This window comes from Penicillium coprophilum (genome assembly GCF_028826855.1).
Source record: "Penicillium coprophilum strain IBT 35676 chromosome Unknown utg000001l_segment0_segment0, whole genome shotgun sequence".
Lineage (NCBI taxonomy): Eukaryota > Fungi > Ascomycota > Eurotiomycetes > Eurotiales > Aspergillaceae > Penicillium > Penicillium coprophilum.
This window is the reverse complement of record NW_026622720.1, coordinates 1886811-1911852: the sequence shown is the minus strand read 5'-3', so window position 1 is coordinate 1911852 and position 25042 is coordinate 1886811. Positions and strand designations below refer to the sequence as shown.

Genomic DNA, 25042 nt, shown 5'->3' with positions numbered 1-25042 from the left:
AGTGGGAGCGAGACATTACAAGTAGTGATGTGGCATTTTAAAATTTTGAGATCTTCCATATTGAAGCTAAGGATACAGTGTTTACAAGAAGCAGTATGCTCTAGAATACTGTTTGAAATGCGTGGAGAACGGAGAAAGCTATCTAGGTATGGAAACTAAGATACTATGCTGGGAGCAAACCCAGAGGTCACGCGGTCTCTGACAGAAGCCAGAGCTCTACCGGGTTCCATATTGGAAGAGGATGGAAAAAACCTTCAAAGATAGTAACCGAATATCAAGACGAGGATCGCCCCGAATTATATGCAGGCTCTATTTTCCACCGTAGAATGGATAGTATGGCACATAATGCCTGTGGCTAGTTGTCCTCAATTGCTCCAAGTGAGCGGCGACTACAAGTTATCAAACGAAAAGAATGCTTTGAACTTCAGGCCCTTGACTAATCATAGTGTAGCAAGATATTGAGACAGTTTATAGTGCACCTAAATTAATTGTCGCGTCTGGCCACCAAATGCCAATGTAATTGGCGGGTAAGCCATTTCCCCCGGGGTTGTCCCCGCCCACCTTTGGGGCCAAAAGACGGTGGGTGCTGGTATACGTACGCCCACTAATGCTTTTAGTGTGATGTTTAGTGTCTCAATGAGTGGAGTTTGCTTGATCTACTCCTGATCGGCGAGCCAACAATGTAAGGTCTTTTGCTTTCAGTATCGAATGTCCAATTGCATTTAGCGCAATCGTTGGAACTTATAATAGCTAGAAATCCCCCGGGAATTCAACTCCAGTTGAAAGTGGCAGGAAACCCAATTTATTCTTCATACATTGCTCTACCATGCATTTCACCCCCTCGGTTGCAGCCTTATGCATCGGGGCCTTGTCAAACTTTGCCCATGCTACCTCATCCAAGAATTGTGTCAGTTACTCTGAATCACTCAATTAATACAAGTAAATCAACTGACAGTGTATAAATCAAATAGTGCACAGCTTTGGAAGCTACTGCCCTGAAGAGCCAGGTAGCCTATCCCAACAGCGCTGCTTACAAGGAATCGATCGGCTCGTACTGGGCTGAGAATGTTCAGCTGGAGCCAACCTGTGTTTTGCAGCCACGGACTGCCAAAGAGGTTTCTCTCGCTGTTTCCACACTCGTTGCTGCTGATGGTGGGTCTTGCAAATTCGCTGTTCGCGGAGGTGGCCACACTACTTGGGCGGGAGCGAGCAATATCGCTGATGGTGTGACAATTGATCTGTCATTGATGGACACCACCACTTATAACGAAAAAGCTGGCATTGCGTCTATTCTTCCTGGAGCTCGCTGGGGAAGCGTCTACAAGACTCTGGCGAGGTACGACGTGACAGTGCCCGGTGGCCGCTCTGGTGTTGTAGGTGTTGCCGGATTTTTGCTCGGTGGTATGATATTACTAAAGAGATATTTGTTGGAAATCGACTAACAAAGCCATTTGCTACAGGTGGCAATACCTTCCACACTTCGCGTGTTGGATTTGCTTGTGACAACGTCGAGAACTACGAGGTTGTTTTGGCTAATGGAACCATCATTGAAGCTAACAGGGATTCCCACACGGATCTCTTCAAGGCTCTGAAGGGTGGATCCGGTAACTTCGGCATTGTCACCAAGTATGACATGAAGGTCATCGAAGGCGACAAACTTTGGGGTGGTCTTGTCACATACGACAACAGTACTAGCTTGAAGCATCTTGAGGCTGGTCACGAGTTCATCAATAACCTAGAAAAAGACCACGACGCTTCTTGGATTGGTATGTGGGAGTACATATCTGTGACCGACCAGAATATGATTGCCAATGCCCTGGAGTATACCACTCCGGTGGCCTACCCCCGATTTTTGACAGCTTCACCGCTATTGCCAATACTAGCAGCACGATGCGTCTGACCAACCTTTGGAACCTTACTGAGGAGATAACCCAGGCATCTGGATACCGGTATGTTTTCCCTAACTGTTATGCCGGAAGATAAACCGCTGACTAGTCCAGCGACGTTTTCGTCACTGCTACATTTGTGAACAACCTCGATGTGATGAAAAAAACCGTCGACATTCACAACAGAATGATTGAGGAGGCCAGAGGAAGCACCAAGGGCGATGACTATACCATGTTTACTATGATTCAGCCTTGGCCCAAACTTTTCACCGACCACAGCATTGAGAAAGGTGGCAATATGCTGGGCCTTGATCGTTTTGATGAGAACTTGTTCCGTAAGTCTCCCTCTGATATGTTTTGTTCCCAAAATCTAACCCTCACGTAGAGGTTTTGATTGACTACTCATGGAAGGATGAGGCCGACGATGCCTTGTTCAACAGACTGGCCAATGGCGCTCTCGAAGAGTTGGTCAATTACTCCAAGTCAATTGGAGCCGACAATGAGTTCATTTACCTGAATTACGCGAACAACAACCAAGATCCTCTGTCATCCTACGGCCCCAAGAATGTGGAGTACATTCGGACTATTGCCAAGAAGTACGACCAGACCGGTGTTTTCCAAACCCAGGTGCCTGGCGGGTTCAAGATCAGCGCTGTGGGTCACTGAAGGAGGGGTGAGACATACAATTTGCAATGAAGACTTGGAGATATAGTGGGTAATTCGATATACAAATCGCTGACCTTGTACGATATATACACACATGAGATATACTTACCATAGACAACATAAGATACTGTCTGCCACGTGATATCTTCGTAAATGCGTACCCCGATCCCACCCCAGCTACAGAGTAGATATATTTTGCCTTGAATTGATAAACTCTTCAATGGATCCACATCCCGTGTGTTCACTCTAAAATCACTACACTAGTTTTCACGTATATGGTAGTGTATTGTGTTGATCTTGCCAAGTCTCCCTAAAAGCAGTGTTATGCGAAGCCTAAGGTACCTGGGCGGAGCAGGCCGCTTACAATAAAGTGACCTGAAATTGATGTGTGGAGCTTATTCCAAACTCGGGATTGAACCTGTAGATCCACGAGCGGGTGGTATACGATCTCATCGTATCCTACGGGCGGAAATCTTACGATCGGACCCCCGAGTCACGATTAATCTATAGTGTTTCACGAAATGCGCAAAGGAGCAAAATACACCTAGCAAAGGATGGACATACCCCCACAGCCAATATCAGCGGAGCTATCTCGAGCCCGTCTTGAATGCGAGGCACTATTGATAAATGGACAATCCAATTCTCGTCGCCCCCAAATCGGGTCCGTTAAGGTGCATTTGGGAGACAGCTCGTTTCAGGAGAATGGCTGCTTCGGCTGCAGCTCGCCCCGGATGAACTATCTCTCTCCTTTTTACTATCAGTGGAATCTAATGTTGGCCGGGTTCTCACTACACTAATTGATTTCAGGATGCCTCGTCATGTCGGTGTAGTTGAACCTCCACCGGGAGTCATACCCGACTTCGATTACTCGAATCCATGGCTTTACAAGGTCAACATGACTCTGATAGGTGTCGGATTGGCCTTGAGCTTCTTTTGTCTCGTCCTTCGAATATATACGAAAACGAGAATATTGCGCAAGTTTGGATGGGAAGATGGTAGGAGAATTTCTCACATAGTGAATAAGGGAAGAATTCACTGACCCTGTCGAAACAGCATTCATCGTGCTCGCCTGGGTAAGAATGGACAGATATGACTGCGATCTCAGCTTACACACATGAATTTACAGGTATTCTCCCTTGGGACGCAAGTAACTTCCATCTGTATGTGCCATTTGAAGTTATTCTAGACCTTTACTGACAACGGCTTCCACCAGATGGATATCTCCATAGCGGCGTTGGAATTCACATGTGGAACGTCACCGAGGAGATGCTTGCGACATATCAGAAGGTATGCAAGAAATAATCGATGAAATAATTCCCGAGTTAAACTTTCTCTCAGGTCATCTTGTCTGCCGCCGTGGTATACGTCCCCGCACTCGCCTTCGCAAAAATGAGTCTTGTCTTTCTCTACCGTCGGATAATGGAGAAGCAAGAAGCTTACAACTGGGCGCTTCACATCATTTCGGCTGTCATATGTGGCTACAGCCTGGCTCTTGTGTTTGCATTGATTTTTGCATGCAATCCGATTGCGATGAGCTGGGATTTGAGTATCACAGAGGGAACTTGCATCAGCCGAGAGGGATTGTATATCGCAACCGCCGTGACGAATATTGTCACGGATTTAGCATTGATCTTGCTCCCCATTCCTCTCGTGGCTGGGCTTCAAATGCCAGGGATTCAAAAGTGCTATCTGATTGTTGTATTCGGCATTGGCTGCGCGTAAGTCTTTCGCGATGCAATCATACTCCCTCGGTCGCTAACTATTCCACTAGAACCGTTGTGACCAGTATACTCCGACTAGCAACGCTTGTCCCCTTCCTCACTGCCTCCGATATCACTTACGAGCTAGCCTGGCCGCAGCTGTGGATGTATGTGCAATGCCCGATTTCAGCAACACGAAGTGCTTTGGACTAACAAAAACACATTTCTCCAGTAACGTCGAAGCAAATCTTATCATTATCTGTCCTTGTCTGCCGTCATTGCGGCAGTTTTTGAGACATCACGCCCCAGGATGGGTGGGCGAGGCAGGCAGCAATGCACGTCGCTATTTCACGCATTCGGGCAGTGCCTCTCGCAACCGGTTCAAGTCGTCAGGGTCTCGTCAACCAGATGAAATTGCACTCACAGGAAACGGCGGGAGTATTCATAGCGAGTCCCGGATTGTGAAGGAGGTTGCATGGAATGTGACGGAGGAGCGGTTGGATGTCGGTTCCGATGGCCATGCCAAGCGATAGCATGCTCGTTCCTTCGAATGCGAATCCTGAGGATCTTCATGGATTTCGAATTGTCCAGGTCATTTGATTAGGGTGCCTCAGGTACCTAAAGGGTACATTAGTGCCATGCTGATTGATGGGTGGGGGATGTTTTTTATGGTCGCTCTCGAGTGGTCGGCGTGGATAGGACGGTGTTTTGATATCAATATTAATGGGATATTTTTGGTTGCAAAAAGTCAGGGAATGGAAAGCTTGCACACAGAAATCTATTCAAATAGGCCAGGAATCGAACGCACGGCTTTGAAAGTCGAAGTTTCCTCGTGTTGTCGTTCCTGCCTAAATTGGGTGTCTGAATAGCTTCATTTCTGGACTTTGTATGGAGGTACCCGAGGGTCAAAATAATTTTCGACCACCATCATCCATATTCAGATCTGCTTGAGGCCTGATATATGGCTTCTCCATTATACCGAGATTCTTTCTTTCGATTTTGAAGCTCTCAAGACGCTAGGAAGGTAGGCAAACTGACGTTTGAATGCTGGCCAGTGACATCTCTCTTAAGTTCTCGTCCTATTTCAACAAGACAAGAAGCAACATTCTAACCAGCCCCCCCCAGTGGCCCAGCGGTATTATGGCCGGGGCATCCCACACCAGGATGTCGCAACGGGTTTTACTTGCTCCCCACTGTCGGTCGGACTCCTATATGCTGAAGCTCTCCCGAAGCACTACGCTAGGTAAGCCCCCCGCGGACTGCCACACGCGGCGACCCCGTTAGTTAAGGGGGAGACCGTAGTTAGTACGGTGAGTGGATGTATATAGGGGAATGGCCGGAGGAGAGGACCATGGATATCGAATGGCCATATTCTGTCCATACCCTCCTGAGGTCCAGGGACGGTCTGGATTCATGGGGACTTTTTTTTGAATGCCCAAAATTTACTTTGCGTTTCCTTCCTTCTCTATGATGTTATCCAATATGCTTCCTCCCTCTCATGATTGTTTCTGACGCTATCTACCCTTCCATCCTGATACTTAATTCTATTTTTGTCACCACATTTATCTTCCTTCCTAACTTCCTATTCCTCTTCATGCTACTATATACGTCACTTTCCTGTGCAACACCTCACTGGGGGTTTGTTTCCCGCCGTGTATTTATTTTTCTGTAAGTGGACCTAATACTTTTATGTGTCGCTTACTTCCAGTCCTGACTTCTATTCACATCTTCACATACTAACACTTCATTTCTGACCCATCGCTCTATGAACTACGGTCGCCATCACCTATGTGCGCTTTTTGCTATTTGTCCCTTGTACAAAGATTAAGACTTGTTTGATGTTCTTCGCTCTGTTGTGCCATTTGCCATCGAAACTCTACGGCCCACAAATATACAGCTAGAACTATTTGATTTAAATGCTTGCGCACCACTCAAAGGGTCAGAGGAAGAAAAGGTCAGAATCCACCCAGTACACGTTATCGGCAGCTACGTTGACCATGTTAAGCTGCTTCTACCCCTCGGTATGAACATATGGCACCGAGACGATTAGCATGAAGTCTGCCCCTGCATACTTGGATTCCAAGGCAGTCGACGCTTTTTTTTACGCATAGCAGGGACCCTTTAGGATAGAATGAGGCTGCATGGTCAGCCCCTGGCAAACTTGTATGTGCGTATCTTTGAATTGAATTCCTTTCTGGTCCATTGAATGCTAACAAACTACGGGAGATTAGTTGTCAGGATCTTGTTGCTACTCCATTACATCTCGAAACCCGCATCTAAACCCTATGGTTAAGAATCTGATTCCATCCTAGGAGCTCACTGTCATCTGTGTGGAGTACTCAACGTTCATGTACGCGTCAAGACCCTGGAAATTGGAGTTCTAACTATACAGTATCTTGATGAGACTATCCATGTCACGTACACTGGTATCAGACCCAAGAATTTAATTCACGCCATTTCGAGAATCCAATATCTAGCCTGCCAGACGAGCTCTCAATTATTACGCTGCCATCTGGGTCGGATCCTGCTGAGTGGACAAAACGGGGGGGGATTAGCGCAGAGACGAACAACATCGACATGGTGGATCTATTGCCCAAATTTCTACTCTGTTCTATTTTTGATAACATATTCTATCACATCGGTTGCGGGCTCAGCTCATTCCAGGCAAAATGGGTCTTTGCTTTTGACATCTGTCACACATCATGGGCAACGGGATGGTTTACGGTTCTACTTTCGGATATATATTGAGCAGGCGTCCCTCCAATCAACCAAAAAGTACACGTCAACACCGAAAAAGAGGATGGTTCGGACCAATGTGCCAAATGATCGTCCCTTTGTGGAAGAAAATTAGTGGTTTTACATCGAACCATACAAAACATGAGGCATGACCGTGGACCGATGACAAGGAATATCATGGGGGTATATATAGTCCATTTTCATATTAGGCTTGACTTTATACTAATATTTGCACCGCATGTACGGCTAGCAGGTGCAAGCTAAATGAATAATGGTAATGTAAAGGAAGTTCTCAAGTGCGTAGTTGAAAAAGAGTGTCAGCTTCCCTGCACGAGACGTTCTCTCATCCATCCACCCCAAATGACACTCTCTCATCTAACCACCTTAAGTGAACTCATCTCACCTCCCATACTAAGCGGCTCTCTTTCATCTCATCATGGTCAGCTGGCGATTGCCCCAAGTGAAGAAGCATGGTAAGTATACTTTCCAGATATGTTGATTTCAATCAAATGTGGGATCAATTCGGATCGCATACTTCGTCGTCAGTACATGGATCTACGATGACCATCCGGCGTCAGTTTATAATAGCATAGTCATTCCAAATTTTGATTCACGCAGATACGTTGGCGAGCCAGCTATTGAAATTATTCATTTATCCAGTGTTTAGTAGACGTAACGGAAAGACGGATTCTCCTTGTCGGTTAGCCCAGCCCACTTGGTCTCATCAGCGCTGTGCTCATCAACGTGGCCCTTAGACAGATCTCTATGACGATTTCTCCTCCTGTAATAAACAAACAACACGGCAGATAGCACAGCCGCGGCAGCTTGTGTTACAAGAACAGCTATCTTGGCCGGTTTATACTCCGGTGCATCGTGTGACTGGAATGTCTGTGGACCAATGATGTTCCCGACCGAGAAAGATCCAGCAACCAATGCACTAGCAAACGCACGCTTGGTATGTCCGGCACAGTTGGCCATGGTCCACTGGTATAGAATCGGCAGGGTAGCAACAATGGCGTTGACAAGATAAATCCCGATCAGGACACCCCCTTTGTTGCTTTTAGGTAGGAAAGACAGCAAGGCTGCGCCGATGATTCCAGGGATTGTACAGAGAACATTCCATGCCCAGCGATTTGAAGTTCTCCGGATTCCAAATCCAACAAGAAGTGTGAAAAAAATGCTCACGATCCCCGATGGTGTATTGAGAAGGGCGGAGATCGGATCTGAGAAACCAAATCCAGCAATTAATGTTGAGGAATATGTCGTCACCACACCACTTGACACGGATATCTATGCAATATTGGTCAATATAACTGCAGGGGGTGTTCGGAGCAAGGGATGAAATATGGAATGTAAGACGCACCAAAATTGTAATCACAGTTAATAGCCACAGTTGAATATCGAAGACAGCCTCTCGGATTTGTTTCAAGTTTAAAGATGTGCTCCAAACTCCGGTCTGGTTTTCGCTGACGTGTTGTAGGAGCGCGACCTTTTCGCTATCGGACAACCATGTTGCCTTCATCGGTGTATCCGGGATGAAGAAAAATGTCAGACCGCCGACGACTGCTGTCACCAGCCCGAGAACGAGAAACATAATTCGCCAACCCTCTAGCGACGCATGGTTCACATGCTGGAAGCCAAAAGATATGAGACCTCCAATGATCTGGGCCACACCAAGACCCATATACCATATAGTGAACCGAGGAGCTTGTTCACTTCTGGTGTAGTACTGACTGCTGATGAGCATCAGGGATGGGCCTACTGTCGCTTCAAAAATGCCCAAGAAGATTCGTGCTACCAGAAGGCTCCGATATCCTTGGGCCCCGGCAGAGGCGGCAGCTGCCACCCCCCAAAGGAAAACATTTCCCCCGAGCCATTTGGCAGGCGGTGCTTTCTGTAAGCAATATACTGCGGATCACCGTTCAGTGGGGATAACAAAAGGATATTCCATAGAGGTAATTCCAACCACTCACCATTTGGTATCTCCGCGATCAAGTAGGCGATGAAGAACCATGTAGCGACGTTAGAGAAGTCATTGCCGACGAGTCCCAAGTTTTGCTTAATCCCCATCACAGCCGCATACTGCATACATGCATAAATCCTTGCGTTAATAAAATGGCCTATACTGACGAGTTGAAAGTCAAGCTTACGTTCAGCATGACCTTATCCAGGAACTGCAGTATATAGCAGCAGAACATATAAGGGATCAAACGTCGGTCAACTTTACGGCGGAGAGCCTGCAGATTAACCTGAGAGTCGGGCGCCACATTTGCATGACCATTGAGATATATCACAGCATCATCAAGTTCATCCGTAGGGTGTGCCACCACTTCGGGCTGTGATTGACCCATCGCAGTAGGGCAATATGGCAATGGAAAAAGGAAAATATAGACAGGGAGGAATTTGGAAAAGGAACAAAAGGAAGAAAACTAAAAACTGGGTAAAGAATGTGGGATGCCCAATCCTTTCATGCGACCATAGCATAAATAACGTTGAGACAAAGCGTGGAGATTGCGTGGCTACACGTACAATCCACCGAGTTCGAATCAATAGTCTATGGCCCTAGAACCTTGCCCTGTTGGGAAAATTGAGTGCAAGGAATGGAGCAAAATGTGAATAATCTTGTAGGAATAACCTTGAAACACTGGGCGAGTACGGAGTCCGGAGGCGAGGAGGCACAATGTACATACAACATACATGACCGGCCTTATCGGTCTTAGTTCCAAATGGTTTATTGTGGCAAGCATTTTGGGAACTATTGGAATTTCATGGTCTTGATCGGCCTGTTTATCCTGGTAGACGCCCAATATGAGCATGTATATTCTTATAGTCTCCCTGTTATCCCTTCCCTCGTTCGCTCCCCAACGATGGGTTGGGTACGCAATGCCTCGCCTGAGGTTCAGGCTGCGTCGCAGTACCCTCTCATACTTGGAGTATGTCTGAGTCTCACCATATTAATGGTTTTCACGGTCTCTATGCGCCTTTTCCTTCGAGCGCGAGCTAGTCGATGGGCGGCGGCAGACTATGTGATGGTTGTTAGTATGGTAAGTTGAACTACTACGTCACACAAGGGATGATTTAACTGAGTCTTAAGCAGATCTTTAGTGTTATATACAGTGCGCTGTGTATTTCTCGTGAGTACTGCTAGCTTTCTTTCCGCCACAACCATCCTACTCACAGTCACAGAAAGTCGATATGGACTAGGATTGCCATTGAAGCTACGACCCGAAGCAAATTACTCGACATATACCAAGGTAAGTATTATTCCCCGTTTCAGTTTCGCCTTTGTGATTATTACATTTGATTAAGAAATTGACAGAATGCAAATAGATCAATTACGGAGGACGACCTATTTACCAAGTTGGCATCGCAGGGTTCAAAGCATCGCTCTGTCTCAGCTACCTGCGGCTGATCTCTGGAACCTCAAAGTCTCGTTATCGTGTTGTAATCTGGGTTGTGATTGTAGCATCTACATTGGGTCATTTTGCTGGTGCGCTTAGTCTAATCTTCAATTGCACACCGGTAGGTAAAGCGTGTGTCCATGAAAGACGAATACGACCACAAGTTAACACTCCCTCGCCTGCAACAGATTCGACGATCATGGAACGCCCACATCCCTGGAAAATGTCTTCCCGTGGGAAGCCTCTTCTACGGGCTTGCAATCTTCACCATCATCACGGACGTGACCATCATCGTGCTTCCTATCCCATTGCTAATGGGTCTGAATATAAAAACCGCTCAAAAGGCTGGAGTTGTGTGCCTTTTCCTGCTGGGCCTCTTTACCACGATTTGCTCCACAATGCGTCTAACTCAAATCCAACGCGTGGCATTCGGAGACGGAAACTCGACGATGCTTGTGCTGTGGGGAACGATTGAGTTCAACGTGGGCGTAAGTGAGAACGATCAGTCTCGGACTACAACGGCTAATTGTCTTAATTAGAACATTGTCACTTGCATTCCATATCTGGCGCCTCTTCTCAAGGGCTTCGTCCATGGACTTGGATCGACTGGAAAATCCAAGAAATATTATGACAGTCGAGGCAGAAGCTACGCGATGGAGAATTGGTCGAAAGATAGCTCTCACCTGCAGTCTGGATCCCGCGTTATAAAGCCCAAACGAACACCGAGCGAGGAACTTATATTGAGCAGTCCCGAGCCTGAGCATGGGTGTATTGAGATGACTATAGAGTATAGAGTTTCGTTGGAAGGCAGGTCAACCAAGTAGGAAGCGCCTGGCAACCCACGCAAATGTGGGCTGGTGTATGGAGTAGGGGCATGGTTACTCTGTTCATTTTTCTCATAAACTTCCCATTTACTTCAAAATTGAATTAATAATTTTTTGCTTTTTGTTTTCTCTCTAGCTTGCCCCCTAGCCTTGTGGCGTTTTGAATTCATAGCGAGTAGACTATATACACGGAGTAGTGGCGGAAGAGAATCACCAGGGTTTTCACTCAAAGCCAACAAGTTCTGAGTTAGGAGGTCACCAGCTTCCACATGGCAAAGACCTACTCGAAACCTCGATTCAAAGTAGTCCGGCTACTCGTATGTACGATACAGTGGTGCGCGGACCCTCGGGATCTACAAGCTCAACGGGAGTGGAACCCGAAAATACGCGCAAGTACTCCGTTCAATACGAGGTACAGAGTCGTAGAAAATGCTAAAGATTAAATATCTTAGCACAAGGCAACATCCCGTAAGTCCTAATCCTCCCGAGTAGTTAATTCACTCCAGTTTTTGTTAGCTAGCCTGGATAAAGTGGTCCTGGGAGCTGTTCATATACACAATAGTGAGTTGGAGTACGCAATATATACCTGACTAGGGTTCCTACATTCGATACCAAGGGCACTAAGATTTTGATTCTGTCGCTTTGACCTATCCCGTAATAGCGCAAGCCCAAGGATCAAGCCCCTATAGAAACTGATTCCCTTGTCATGCTTGGCAGGATTTAAGGTAATTTCCGTGTCCATAACGGGGGGGCATGACTTGACTAGGTAAACACGCGGGGTAAGACAATATACTGGATCAAACTGGACCGGAACTGTACACCATACACAATGTCCAATCCTCCCATTCTGATCATCGGCGCAGGAATCAGTGGTCTCATATTGGCCCAGTACCTTCGGCGCCAGAATGTAGCCTTCAGGATCTTCGAGCGTGATTCTGCAGTTGACGCCCGCAGTGGTGGATGGGGTTTGACACTACATTGGTCACTCCCTGCCCTACGGGAACTATTGCCTGGCGACCTTGTTGATCGTTTCCCTGAGACCTTTGTCAATAAAGAAGCTTCCGCCAAGGGCGATGTCGGTCGCTTCCAATTTTTTAACCTCAAGTCGGGAGATGCATTATACGATGTTCCTGCCGCCGAGCGCATTCGTGTCAGCCGCGTTCGCTTGCGACACTTACTGACTACCGGCATAAATGTTGAAGTAGGTTGTGATTTGATCTTTTTTGGAACAAAATAGATCCGGCTTTTGATCTTGATGGGCGCTAACGCCGTGCTTTCAGTGGAACAAAACCCTTCGAAATATCGAGTCTACAGCCAATGAAATTACCGCGTACTTCGACGATGGCACAGACTATACCGGGCGGCTACTTGTCGCATGCGATGGTTCACGGTCGCGCACACGCGAGATTCTATACCCAGATGCACAGATGAACCAATTACCAGTACAGCTTCTAGGTACATCGACACTATACAGCGCGGAGGAAATGGGAGGCGCCGAGTCGATCGACCCTTTCATCTTCCAAGGCTCGCATCCTGACTCAAACATTTTTCTGTTCTTCAGTTGTAAGTACGAGAATCCACACATTCTCTTTTACACGTCACTGAGTCCTTTCCTCAGTCCTGGACACCCCGAACAATTTTGAAACTAGTAGTAAAAACCTTTACCACTGTCAAATCGTCATCTCTTGGGCGGATTCACAGGGCATCCCCGTCCCAGACACGAACGCCGACCGCATCACGCTGATCAAGAAATTGACTGATAATTGGTCGGAACCATTCCGCTCGCTGGTGCACAATCTTCCGCACGACGTGGAAGTGCGCTCGATTCGCATTGAAGACTGGATGTTCCGGCTGGGCAGGGCGCACGCGCATCCCCAGGCGGTGCTGGTGGGTGATTCGGCTCACACAATGACCATGTGTATGTTACCCTCACGATACCTCCTATTTATGCGGTCGACCCACTATGTGCAATATCTAACTCCAACTAGTCCGCGGAGAAGGGGCCAACAACGCGATCGTCGATGTGTTGGATCTTGTGAAGCGTATCGATATGCGCCAGGCAAGGTATGAATATCTGAGAGCTCCTAGCTCTCTGAATAGAGTTGTGTTAACCCGATGTTGCAATGACCAGGTCTCTCGACTCAGAAGCCCTGAAATCCTCCCTCGCAGCATACGAGAACGATGTCTTCGCGCGAGCCGAACTGAGCTTCCTCAACTCTAGACAGGCATGTCTCGATGCTCATGACTTTTCCAAAATTGAAGGAAGTCCGCTAGTTGGGTCCCGAGATTGGAAGAAATCGGACTGAAGTTGTTGGGATGTAGGAACGAAGGCGGGAAAGATCGTGATTTTATATAGAGGACCCCAGTCGAAGTTCTCATCGACGCGCGTATTGAAGTGAGAAGGCGATTAAATACAAAAAAACCAAGTATCCGATAATATCAACTGGCTGACATCGAAATTCGACCTCGGCTCCTGGGCATGGAAGTTATAAATGTGGTCCGATTGATCGAAGTGCTTATCAGTGCCAAGACCCAGACAATCCCCCTCTCCACACATTTCACTTCTCCTGGCAACACCAGAAAAATCTAGCCCAGGATCAACTCCTCAAATTTAAAATAAACAGAGCCATGTCGATGTGAGGTTGACGCGCAATGAATGTCACTGCGTCAAACCAAGCGGCCAGGGTCCGTGTATCGCAGCGTCAGCCGCAAGCCTGCCGAGGTGAATGCCCCTGCAGCAACTATCCAGTAGGCGACTGACACCATACAGAATGCACGAAGCGCAAACGCAAATGCGACAAACAAAATCCCTGTTCGAGATGTAAACGCTTAAATCTGAAATGCTCGATAGAAATTGTCCAGCTTAGACGCAACGCTGTGCAACATGGGTCAGAGATTCAATTTTTGTATTCGCTGGTGGCAGACCTCGAATCTTCTCCATCTGATTCCGTACCTCTCATTGTTCAAAAGATCAAAAATCGGGTATTTCGACTGGAGACCGGTCAGGATCCCGCAGAATCAGATGTATCCAACACACCTTCGGTACAACCGGAATCAAGTACATTTGAGGATCGTGCACCCGGAAAAGCGTCAGTCGGTGTGACTGAAACCCATTCAAATCAAATTGACTCTTCACTTCTCACGGCTATTGAGCATCTTGCTTGGGGTCGTAATTCTGCTGGATGCTTTCCTCACAGGACCTGCTCATGCCAGTATCGCAAAGATGGGTTCCAATCCTCATCAGGGACAAGCCCTCTTCTAGCCCACGTTCCTAGTCCGGAACTGAACTTCGCTTTCCCCAGTGTTACAGACGCCCAGAAACTGATCAAATTTCATTTATGCCATCTCGCATGGCATCACAATTGCATTCACGGTCCAACATTTCTTGAGCAGTGCGAGTTATTTTGGGAGACTGGAAAATTTGATGATCCTCTCTGGCAAGCACTATATTTTTCAGTCTTGAGTTCAACCGTCAGCTCAATCCAGGATAGTGTGAAAGTAAGGGAGCTTGTTGATGTCGACCTACAGGCAATACAATCAACACAGCAGCTATTCTCTGCTATGGTGCAGGCACTCTACAACTCACATTTCCTCAGCAATCTCTCTGTATACTCCGTTCAAGCAATTGTCATATCGACCGAGGTTGCTCATAATCTTGGATTGAGTCAACTGAACGCGACTTTATTCAATGCTGCAGTTCGCATTGCTGAATGCCTTGGGATCCACAAGATTCAAGATCAATCAACAAAGATTGCCCAAAACAAAGATGAGTGGGATGAGAAGGTGGAGCGAGAGGTCGGAAAGAGGGTATGGTGCCAAATGATCATACAGGACCATTTTGCCATTCCCTTTACCGATACCTACAGTATCTCTCCGATGCATTTCTCGACCGGTCGCCCCATGAACGCAGATGACTATGACCTGACGGATATGCCCATCACAACCCCCACCATTAGCACTTACATTCGTGTGCTCGTGAATTTGGCAGAATTGATGCCTGGTCTAGTTGACGGGCTTGGTCCAATGAAATTCAGAAAGCCTATGCGACAGCAATACGAACATATTTTGGAGATAGATCAGAAAATGAGAGGCATCGTGAAAAACATACCACCTTTCTTTCTGCGTGGAGATAAAACAAAGGAAGCACAAATTCCATGGCTTGCGATCGCTAGACGGAGTCTGGCTATCACTGCGGCCGAAAAGATTATCATGATCCATCGGCCATTTCTCTTCCGCTCTTTCAATGACCCTACATATATCTATTCTAGACGAACCTGTGTTGCGGCTGCAATGACAATTTTGCGTGAGCACGAGGTAATCGTAAGAGAAGGGGATATCTCAATATGGACTCATACTGCTTTTGCGATTACCGCTGCAGTCATCATGTGCTTTGAGGTTAATGCAACTGCAGAGAATCAAGCCAATATTGCGCAAAGTCACAAGGATGCAATAGTCGCGGCTCGCGCCCGCCTTGCCGATCGAATTAATGATGTGCTTGCTCAGCGTGGTGTGGCGTTAATCGATGCGATCTTTACTTCCGATACAGCCTCGGGCAATCCAGGACTTGGAAACAGAACGATTGATTTTGGCCAAATTCTGGCCAAGTTCTCGACTTTTACCAGAATGAATCTAGGCCCTGAAACCCCTGACACATCTGTTAGCAGATTTTCGAACTCCGACCCTCAAGATGTGATCGGTGCCCATTTTACCGAAATGCAGCCGGCTTGGGATACAGCGGAAGATATCGATTTCGATGCATGGTTCAACGGAACTTTCCACACTCTACATGATCCTCTTCAGTTCTGAGAGAAGCGAACATTTAGAAGCGCTCGAAGCCACTCTTTCATTGGGCTATTCTGGCCATCAATATAATTTTAATTCATGTCCTCACGTACCCCGTGTCGTTGACTCCCTCGTAATCCCGGAAGGGCTTAGGGGGAGTTGTGCTTGTCATTGTGCATTGCCAGAGCAGCCTCCTCTTGTCTTCTTCCTCCTTGTACTTGGCTAATTGGCCAGTAATACTGTGCATGACGCCCCGGTTGTGGAAGATAACAACATCACCCTCTTGCCAACGGTGCGCATAAATGTTCTCCGCGGCATATATCTTGCTCTGCATCTTATACACAATTTCTCTCACCTTCTCAACATCATCCATCACCGTGATCTCGCCCGTCGCTGGGTTGCGCGTGGTGAGCTTGTAAACGCAACAACCATGCACCTGGAAGAATGGCCGATCGGGATTGAGCGGGTTTCGCCATACCATCTGATAATATTGGTCAACCAAAACTCACTAGCATCATGTGCATTTGGAAGCAGAAACTTACTGGGTGCTCGGCGACTTTGCCCCATTCCCATTCCGACAATTTTTCCACTGGTACCTCGCGTCCAAAATTCGGGATCGTGAGGCCATCTTTGGACGCTTTACATTGGCGGATATACTCATACGCTTGGGGAGCATAGGTGACCGTGGTGTTCAAGGCAAATTCTTGTTCCTCTGTCGTCAAGAGAGAGAAGACGCGAGCGCCGGAGAAGACTATCCCAGTCAGTATGAGGGCCTGTGTGCGTTTGTTGATTCTACTCACATGCAGTGGCTCCTGCACCGACAATTTTCTCTTTCCCATCAGGGAACTTGATCTTCTGATCTGGTACATTGGGAATGCGAATTGAGTGCAAAATAGTCACTTCGCCTGGGAGACGCTCATAGAATGGTGTATCCATGTGCCACCGGTATGGCCGGGTATATCCATCATCTAAGTCCTCTTGACTCAAAGGCTCTTCATGAAACAATGTGTGATCCTGTCTCGCTGGTCAGCCAAATGAAAGTTACTCGGTCAGTCGATGGGGAAACGAACAAGATGCACCACCTCCAACTCCTTCAGACCCTCATAATCTTGGAACTTTCCTGACCCAATGATTCCAACTTGCGGAGCTCTAGGGATTCTGCCTGCTTTGTATGCAGACAAGATGTTCTTGGGGTTGCTCACGGCTTTCTCTCCGGCAGAATGGACGTCGGATGCATTGGGATCGAAAACCTTAGCCAGGTTTGGCAGAACGGTGGGGTCGATCCCTTTTTGGTTTCTGATGACGATAACTTGATTCTCGAAAAGGGCTCTTCGGAGAGTATCTTTGTCGTTGTCGGTTAGACGATCTAAATCCAGAATGGGCATTCCTGGAGGCAGTTGGACCTCCGCGCCAATGGCTGAGCATTGTCTGGTCTCATCAGCGAGGAGATCGAATGTGAGACTTGTTGATTCGGGCATTTTGTGTTCTGAGCAAATGCTGAAGCTTTTTCAACGGATAATGTTGGATATACTGTGACCGTTGAGTGTGAGGCTACCTTTTTAAGCAAAGACGTGAATGGAGCAGAGCGGACGAGTCTACTGATTTGTGCCACCATCCATGATAAGAACAATTTGTTGACTTTTTGTGGTACAGAGAAAGAATGCTTTTGGTATTGATCACCTTAAGAGATGGATTGGAGACAATGCTAGGATCCTATCTCCGTGGACGGGTGAGTTGCGGGAGCTCACCCGCCTCATCATAATTGGCCCTTGTACTATGTACAACAGGGCAATATAAATCACTAACAGTCGCTCAACGTGGGATTTATATCGATTCATCCTCATATTATTTCAGCTACATTCTTCAAAATGGCCACCGTGACTATCTCTTGCAGGCCTGTCACCAAGCCCGATGATTCTCGGGTAGATTTTGGTGCTGAACTCATCGGCTTCGATGCTGAAAGAATGACAGGTAAGCACTATTTGAAGCAAGTTCATATGGTTCAAGCTCTGATTATCTTAAGATGATGACTTTCATTTCCTTCGTCGTGCCTTATATGAGAACCAAGTCGTTGTGATCAAAAACCAAGACCACCTCTCCCCACGTGCGCAGTACGAACTCACTCGACGCTTCGATCCTTCTGCTGGTGTCTACAGCCACGGAAAATCAATTGACAAGCGCAGTGTGCTGCATGCTGACCTCACAACCATTCCTCATCAGCCTCAAGTCCAAGTTATCGGCAACGGCTTCGTTGAAGAGTATGAGGGACTCTCAAACATCCGGCTCAGACATCCACACCACAAGACATTCCACAAGAATCCCATTTCACCCGAGGAAGATCACGATTTTACACACTTTTATCGCTGGCATATTGACTCGGCCATGTACAACCTTGATCCACCTTTGGTCACCACACTGCTAGCCGTCAAAGTCCCCAAGGGCCGCCGCCAGACCTGCCGGTACGACGATGGCACAGACACCACCCTCGATGTTCCTCTCGGAACGACAGCGTTTTTCAGTGGATATCATCTCTACGATATGCTTTCAGAGCAAGACAAGCATTTCGTCCGCACCAGCAAAGCGGAATACGCACCCCATCCATACATATGGATGAGCAAGGCCAAGTCGCGCTCCAATGGCCTAGGCATTATATCCGAAGGATTAGAGCTTGATGAAGATCAGTTGCCTCCCTTCGAGGCTTCGAAGATAAGGGTATATCCTATGACCTGGAAGAACCCTGTTACTGGAAAGCTTGCAATGATGGTATACCCAACCTGTGTACGCAAAATTCATCTTGAGAATGGGGAGGTGCTTGATGATCTTGCGGAGATTCGAGAACGATTATACAAGATGCAGAGACGGGCTATTGATCCTTGCTATTTGTACACCCATGACTGGGAGGAGGGAGACCTGGTGCTTTTCAACAACCATGGAGTGATGCATTCGATTGTTGGCTCTTTTGAGGAGGATGAACTACGGGTGTTCAGACAATGTAATATGGCGGCCAGTCGACCTCCTTTGGCACCGGAGGATAGTGTACCTGATGTTTAAATATATGGACAAGTTCATACCGTGCTTAAGATTATTTTATTGGCTTTAAATCAGCCAAAAGAAACCCGGAGCATAGAAGTGACAAGTGAAATAAAATGCAGATGTAGACTTTAGTTTAAGGCCCAAAGCCTAGTAGCGGGATAGACATAGCCATGATGCTTTTTATGGTCGTGGTGAGCTCTCTTACAGGTCTAATCATTATTTCCAAAGCCATCGGGTCCTGGCCCAGTTCATTATTTGGCTGAAATATAGCTGTTGCGGTCTTGCCATATTGCCTTTGTGTGACCATATCGCCAGGAGTTTCTTAAACTTCCAACGTAAAGGAAGGGGATTCAATGGAGTTAATGCAGTGAAAATATTTAATGAGGATATCGAGGTTTCAAAGGACTGCATCTTAATTTGCTGTTCGAATCCGTACTACATGGGCGCACAGACTGACCCATGCTGCAACTTGTGTTGTTTAATCCAGCACAATACAACGCAGGTCAGGAGGAGATAAACGACGACAGCTTGGATTGTTGACTCGTTCCTTGAGACGAGTAGACATCAACCGGGCATCTTATTTGTATCATGGGAATGCACTCTCGAGATAGATCTCTAACCTCTTTCGGGTCTTTGGCATAGCATTATCACGATGTGCTTCGGTGCTGTTTTGCTATGTTGTCGTCCTGAGAGCCGTGATAATCCCATATGGGCTATCGCAGAAGGTTCCAGGAAGCATAACTGGGTGACGGGGTCTCGAAGAGATCCATCCATCTCCAAACGGGTCCCAACGCGCCAGAGAGGACGTAAGCTCGCGCATTTAGGCATCTTTCGTGGAGCCTCCGGACGCATTGTCTTGGTAGATGCATTATCGGATTAGACAATTCCTATAGCCTCGAGCTTAATGAGACATGCGAGAGAATTTAATATCAAATTTGTTCCAACCAGAGGCCTACTCATTCTTTTGGGGTGCTAACGTGCTGTGTCTGGAGGACATGCCGTCCCTTGGTTTTGCAAAATTGACCTCCCTCGCGTATGTCACCTTTGCCGGTTGCTCTTTGGAGTTGTTGTTACCCAGCTGATTCTGCCGCTTTGTATGTCTCATGGTGTACTGTCAGGGGCGTATTGAAGAAGACTTGGTAGGGGCGACGGCGCCTACGACGAACGAGCTTTCCGCGATCTTAGGTATTTGCGTCAATATTGTCTCTTCATGCGGCGCAATGCAGTGTGTGACATTTGCCCTTGGGTGCCATTGCCTCGCGGGCGCTCATCACTAGTGATAGGCAATAAGCCCAGGCTAGCTTGACAGACTCGTAAGGTGTGGATGCTGTCCCATTGCCGTCCACATTGTACGGGAACTTTTTATTCAGGACCTCGTCGGATAGCCGTCTCTCTCTTTTTCTCTTTTTTTCTCGAGGAGTCTCAGATGGCATTGGCCTTCCGTCCAGCACAGTGGCCTTAGAGTTCACACCATTCCGCTCACTCCCAACACTCGGGCGGGATTCTGGTCTGTGGCCTTCTCATTTCTAGGTAAGCGATCTTCGAGATTAGATTTTGCTGTTCTGGAGCATTTATTGCTGAAGTAATTTCCAGCAATTTACCTGCGAATTGGGTGATGGGCATCGACGTCTTGTTTTCGTCACGACACAATTGAATCGCATTTTGTGATCTCTTTGACCTTTCATTTTGTTTCGAGAGCTTGTGTGGGGATTGATAGAGGTTAGCAACCAAGAGTACAGAATAAGATGGTTGTCATCTCTCTAAATCGGAATGTCCAGTAGGCGGAGATAGTGATAGGGTCTTTGGTAAGAGTTGCAGTAGCATAAAAAGTCAAAGTGAAAAGTGAAGTAGTGGCCGGTGTGCTTTTTCACCTGTCTTATTACACAATCTTTCTCAATCTGATAATACACTGCATAAATTTACATCAGAAGTTGTGCTATAACAATACTTTGGCATCGCCTCACGAAAACAACCCCGACTTCGTTTGCCAGTCTACATCATGAGCTACACATCTTACTAACAGCCTATATTGCTTTGATAAAAATTCCGACCCTAATGCAGGCGGATCGCACCTCCTACTGCTCCTTATGATTCCAACAACCAAGTTCGCGTCAGCGGCTCGATTTTCCCCAATGAAAGTGACACCACGAAGAATTACATCAACCGACTCCAGCAGCTATATACTAGATCCCAAGTCGATATTAGTAAAGTGAGAAATATCCAAAAGAATTTCCTAGGGCGATCCGAAAAATTGAATGTGCCCTATCAATTCTTCCCCCGCACGGTGATGTTCCCGGCAAGAAAAATATCTTATCGGGTAGTTAACTATAGACAATGCGTAAATGCCCCCAAAAATGACACCTTGCTCTCGAAATAGAATCAGCAGCTCGCGCATTTCTTTTCATTGGTCCTTGAATTCGAAGGCGAATGCACTAGGAGAGATATAAGCTCATTGACCCGTCTCGGCACGCCATAATTTAAGCTCCTGAGGGACACCGAAGTCGCCCCGAAGATGTGCCTTTGTACTTGGCATTGAGGAAATTGTGGAGATTTCGCTCTATTACGACTATTCTTTTTCGTGCTGGGGCCTTTGAAGCAGATGAGGCTTCTTCGCATTGACGTCAGGAGCATAATAAATTCTGTAAGGGGTTGGAATGCTATGAGGCAATCCTAACAATATGGTAAATATTATTGCTGAGGACCGCGCTCGAGATCTACCCTTGCCAGTCTGCGTGAGCAAGTGTCCATAGTCCAACCAGTCATTCTATCCAAGTTAGTGTGAGACCTGGATTTAAACTAACTTCGAAGCTTTGGCGTACTTCTATGTCGGGAACCTGTTGCCATTCTGTGTGGATCTATCGTGACCTCTGCATACGGGCGTGGCTTAAGTCGCACGAGGGAAAAAGACCATCTGTGAAGTGATAATAAGATCGCAGCTCCCAGTCTTCTCTACATCTCATAGGATTGGATTTGTTTTTCCCAGCACAGCTTAGCAATATTCCAGCTATGGCGAGCTCGAAAGATCCTGCCAAAGACCTAAATATATCCGAGGCACGGGCGCCAGATCTCGAATCCGAACATACTAATCAAGACCCTGGAGAATGGCTGTACAAATCTGATAGAGCAGAGCTCACAGAACTCACGCCGGTCGAGGCGTTCAAATGGAATGTGGAGGGTGACCAGTCGCCTTGTAGGTTGATACATTTATCCCAACAGCCGATGTTAATATCTGTTAGTTCCGGAGGTTGCGGCTTGTGTGTCCAACAAAGATGATCCCACCATCGCTTGCAATAGTGAGTTATTGAATACCTCATTTAAGTGTTTTGACTTAACACTCTATCACAGCTGTTCGGGCTTGGATATTGATGACGGTCTTTGTCATCCTTTTCTCCGGGGTCAATCAATTTTTCGGCCTGCGATATGTACGTTTCAAATCGCGTCGACTGATATTTACTAACAATTATTAGCCTTCCCTCACAATAGGCTATGTTGTGGCTCAAATCCTCGTTTTCCCAATTGGGCGAGCATGGGAGAAGCTTCCACGATGGAGGGTTCCCCTTGGAAAACTTACATTCGATGTCAACCCAGGAAAATTTACCATTAAGGAGCATGCCTTCATCGTTATTGTGAGCAAAAGCAGACCTTTCATACCATGCAAATCTTGCCGTGGATTACTTCTAACGTGCTAAAATAGTGTGTCAACATCAGTGCCACCACAGCTTACGCGCAAGGGGCCCTGGTCGCAATTGTCAGTCCTGTATATTGGAACCGTGACCTTGGAGCCGGATTCTCATTTCTATACCTTTTGACAACCCAAATGATTGGGTGAGTTCATTTTGATATAATTTTCTTATGGGCTCACTGAGACTTCTTAGATTTGGCCTGACAGGCCTCGCCCGCCGTTGGATTGTTTACCCTGCTGCTTTGGTCTGGCCTACTTCTCTGTCATCCACTGTGCTTTTTCGGGCATTACACGAGCCTGAAAGCCGTACGCCTGCCAATGGCTGGACTATGAGTCGGTACCGCTTTTTTGCCTATGTCACAGCGTTTGCATTTGTGCTATTCTGGTTCCCGGACTACATCTGGACAAGTTTGAGCACATTCGCTTTTGTGACGTGGATTGCGCCTCAGAACCAGAAGGTCAACACGATATTCGGAGTAAGTCGAAGCAAATTTCTGAATTCCTTTATGTACCTAACCACATTCTGCTTAGATGAATTCCGGATTAGGTCTGATACCTATCAGCATTGACTGGACACAAATCAACTACGCCGGTTTCCCCCTCATGACCCCCTTCTATATCACATGCAACGCCTTTGCTGTCGTCGTGTTCTTCTACCTTTTCTTATCGCCAATTCTGTATTACTCTAATGTGTGGTACAGCGCGTAGTAAGTTCCCAGTCTGATAGAGTGGGATTTAATATACTGATAATCTAGTCTTCCTCTCCTCTCTTCAGGCACATTCGACAATACGGGAAACTCATATAATGTATCTCGTGTGCTCGATGCATCTCTAGACTTTAGCGAGAGCAAGTACAAGGAATACTCCCCTATGTATATCTCAATGTCTTATTCTCTGACCTATGGACTATCTTTCGCTGCTGTTACCGCGATCGTGGTGCACACCTATCTTTACAATGGCACTGAAATTTGGGCCAGGCTCAAAAATGCACAACATGGAGGTGAGGATGTCCACCGTCGGCTGATGCGTCAATATAAAGAGGTTCCAGAATGGTGGTACGGAGTCCTCACGGTGGTCGTGTTGGGACTTGGTATTTTGACGACCAAATACTGGGACACTGAACTGCCGGTTTGGGGCTTCATCGTGGTCTGCTTTGGATTAGCAGTGCTTCTAATTGTTCCTGAGGGTATCTTGCAAGGAACGACAAATCAGCGCGTGTTCCTGAATATCATCACGGAGATGATCGCCGGATACGCCTGGCCCGGAAAGCCTATCGCTAATCTGATGGTGAAGTGCTACGGGTATAATGCAGTCAAACACGGCATGGATTTTGCTCAGGATTTGAAGCTCGGGCAATATATGGTAAGCTGCTTTCACTCACTGCTCGTCAATTTTCACTAATTATTTAGAAAATTCCTCCGCGTGTTTTGTTCTTCGGTCAGATCTATGCTAGTATTCTAGCTACAGCGACTCAAACTGGAGGTATATTACCTTTTTCCTTACTTCTCCATCAGACCCTGAGCTAACTAGGCCAGTACTACGATGGATGATGGGACACATTTCTGAGCTGTGTGAACCGAGTAACAAACAACGCTTCACGTGCAACGGTGCCAAAGTGATGTACAACGCTTCCTTAATTTGGGGCACCATTGGTCCTCAACGGATGTTCCAGTCTGGACAGGTGTACAATGGCCTTGTCTACTTCTTTCTCATAGGGGTAAGCTTTTTAATACCTTGTTATCATTATTGCTTACTAACTCTTCAGCCCGTTGTTACTGTGCTTGTGTACCTCACTTACCGCCGCTATCCAAACAGCTGGGTTCGCTACATCAACGTTCCAATCTTCTTCAATGCGGCTGGTAATATTCCTCCAGCAAACACCAGTATGTCCCTCGAAAATCCCATCATGGTATTACTTTAATCTGACCAAATAGCCCAATATTCCCTCTGGTTCATAGTCGGTTTTGTCTTCAATTATCTGATTCGCAAGCGTGCATTTGACTGGTGGAAGCGTTACAACTGTGAGATCCTACTCTCCCAAATTCGCCTTACTGAGACCAAATGACTGACTCATGAGTCTGGGATAGATTTACTCCAAGCAGCCATGGATACTGGCACTGCTATCGCGACAATCATCATTTTCTTCGCGTTGGGCTACCACGCTATCACTTTCAATTGGTGGGGAAACACTGTGGGATCAAATACAGCGGATGCAAATTCTGTCCCTTGGTTGACTGTTCCCAAAGGAAGCTTTTTCGGAAAGGGGCCTGGTGATTTCTGATTGAAGTATTGTGAAAGATTGAATCTCATAAAGCAGGATTGGCACCAGGAA

General features: G+C 46.8%; 9 protein-coding genes across 9 annotated transcripts; 7 read left to right on the top strand and 2 right to left on the bottom strand.

Moving 5' to 3' along the window:
• Positions 1 to 826: 826 nt before the first annotated feature.
• Positions 827 to 2552, top strand: N7500_000706 (FAD-binding oxidoreductase; the record flags this gene model as incomplete). The annotated part of the gene is made up of 6 exons (XM_056671852.1): positions 827 to 907; positions 972 to 1401; positions 1461 to 1821; positions 1884 to 1949; positions 2001 to 2221; positions 2272 to 2552. 6 exons carry the CDS (start codon positions 827 to 829, stop codon positions 2550 to 2552), a joined length of 1440 nt encoding a protein of 479 aa, XP_056537425.1.
• Positions 2553 to 3360: 808 nt separating this feature from the next.
• Positions 3361 to 4785, top strand: N7500_000705 (uncharacterized protein; the record flags this gene model as incomplete). The annotated part of the gene is made up of 7 exons (XM_056671851.1): positions 3361 to 3547; positions 3606 to 3625; positions 3679 to 3712; positions 3766 to 3839; positions 3891 to 4270; positions 4324 to 4419; positions 4485 to 4785. 7 exons carry the CDS (start codon positions 3361 to 3363, stop codon positions 4783 to 4785), a joined length of 1092 nt encoding a protein of 363 aa, XP_056537424.1.
• A 2866-nt stretch (positions 4786 to 7651) lies between these two features.
• N7500_000704 (putative MFS transporter) lies at positions 7652 to 9339 on the bottom strand (the record flags this gene model as incomplete). The annotated part of the gene is made up of 4 exons (XM_056671850.1): positions 7652 to 8278; positions 8352 to 8896; positions 8962 to 9070; positions 9139 to 9339. 4 exons carry the CDS (start codon positions 9337 to 9339, stop codon positions 7652 to 7654), a joined length of 1482 nt encoding a protein of 493 aa, XP_056537423.1.
• A 516-nt stretch (positions 9340 to 9855) lies between these two features.
• Positions 9856 to 11213, top strand: N7500_000703 (uncharacterized protein; the record flags this gene model as incomplete). Its single annotated transcript, XM_056671849.1, has 6 exons — positions 9856 to 10032; positions 10086 to 10122; positions 10175 to 10242; positions 10319 to 10510; positions 10578 to 10877; positions 10929 to 11213. 6 exons carry the CDS (start codon positions 9856 to 9858, stop codon positions 11211 to 11213), a joined length of 1059 nt encoding a protein of 352 aa, XP_056537422.1.
• An 829-nt stretch (positions 11214 to 12042) lies between these two features.
• N7500_000702 (FAD-dependent oxidoreductase) lies at positions 12043 to 13519 on the top strand (the record flags this gene model as incomplete). Its single annotated transcript, XM_056671848.1, has 5 exons — positions 12043 to 12414; positions 12494 to 12776; positions 12832 to 13131; positions 13202 to 13277; positions 13345 to 13519. The coding sequence occupies 5 exons, from the start codon at positions 12043 to 12045 to the stop codon at positions 13517 to 13519; spliced, it is 1206 nt and encodes a 401-aa protein (XP_056537421.1).
• A 1255-nt stretch (positions 13520 to 14774) lies between these two features.
• Positions 14775 to 16019, top strand: N7500_000701 (fungal specific transcription factor domain-containing protein; the record flags this gene model as incomplete). The annotated part of the gene is made up of 1 exon (XM_056671847.1): positions 14775 to 16019. The coding sequence occupies one exon, from the start codon at positions 14775 to 14777 to the stop codon at positions 16017 to 16019; it is 1245 nt and encodes a 414-aa protein (XP_056537420.1).
• A 73-nt stretch (positions 16020 to 16092) lies between these two features.
• N7500_000700 (TauD/TfdA family dioxygenase) lies at positions 16093 to 17473 on the bottom strand (the record flags this gene model as incomplete). The annotated part of the gene is made up of 4 exons (XM_056671846.1): positions 16093 to 16476; positions 16538 to 16746; positions 16796 to 17009; positions 17066 to 17473. The coding sequence occupies 4 exons, from the start codon at positions 17471 to 17473 to the stop codon at positions 16093 to 16095; spliced, it is 1215 nt and encodes a 404-aa protein (XP_056537419.1).
• Positions 17474 to 17863: 390 nt separating this feature from the next.
• On the top strand, positions 17864 to 19046 carry N7500_000699 (TauD/TfdA dioxygenase family protein; the record flags this gene model as incomplete). The annotated part of the gene is made up of 2 exons (XM_056671845.1): positions 17864 to 17966; positions 18019 to 19046. The coding sequence occupies 2 exons, from the start codon at positions 17864 to 17866 to the stop codon at positions 19044 to 19046; spliced, it is 1131 nt and encodes a 376-aa protein (XP_056537418.1).
• Positions 19047 to 22034: 2988 nt separating this feature from the next.
• On the top strand, positions 22035 to 24991 carry N7500_000698 (uncharacterized protein; the record flags this gene model as incomplete). The annotated part of the gene is made up of 13 exons (XM_056671844.1): positions 22035 to 22218; positions 22265 to 22321; positions 22374 to 22450; positions 22496 to 22654; positions 22723 to 22853; positions 22904 to 23186; positions 23242 to 23417; positions 23466 to 24072; positions 24120 to 24192; positions 24246 to 24427; positions 24476 to 24593; positions 24645 to 24731; positions 24798 to 24991. 13 exons carry the CDS (start codon positions 22035 to 22037, stop codon positions 24989 to 24991), a joined length of 2328 nt encoding a protein of 775 aa, XP_056537417.1.
• Positions 24992 to 25042: the final 51 nt, after the last annotated feature.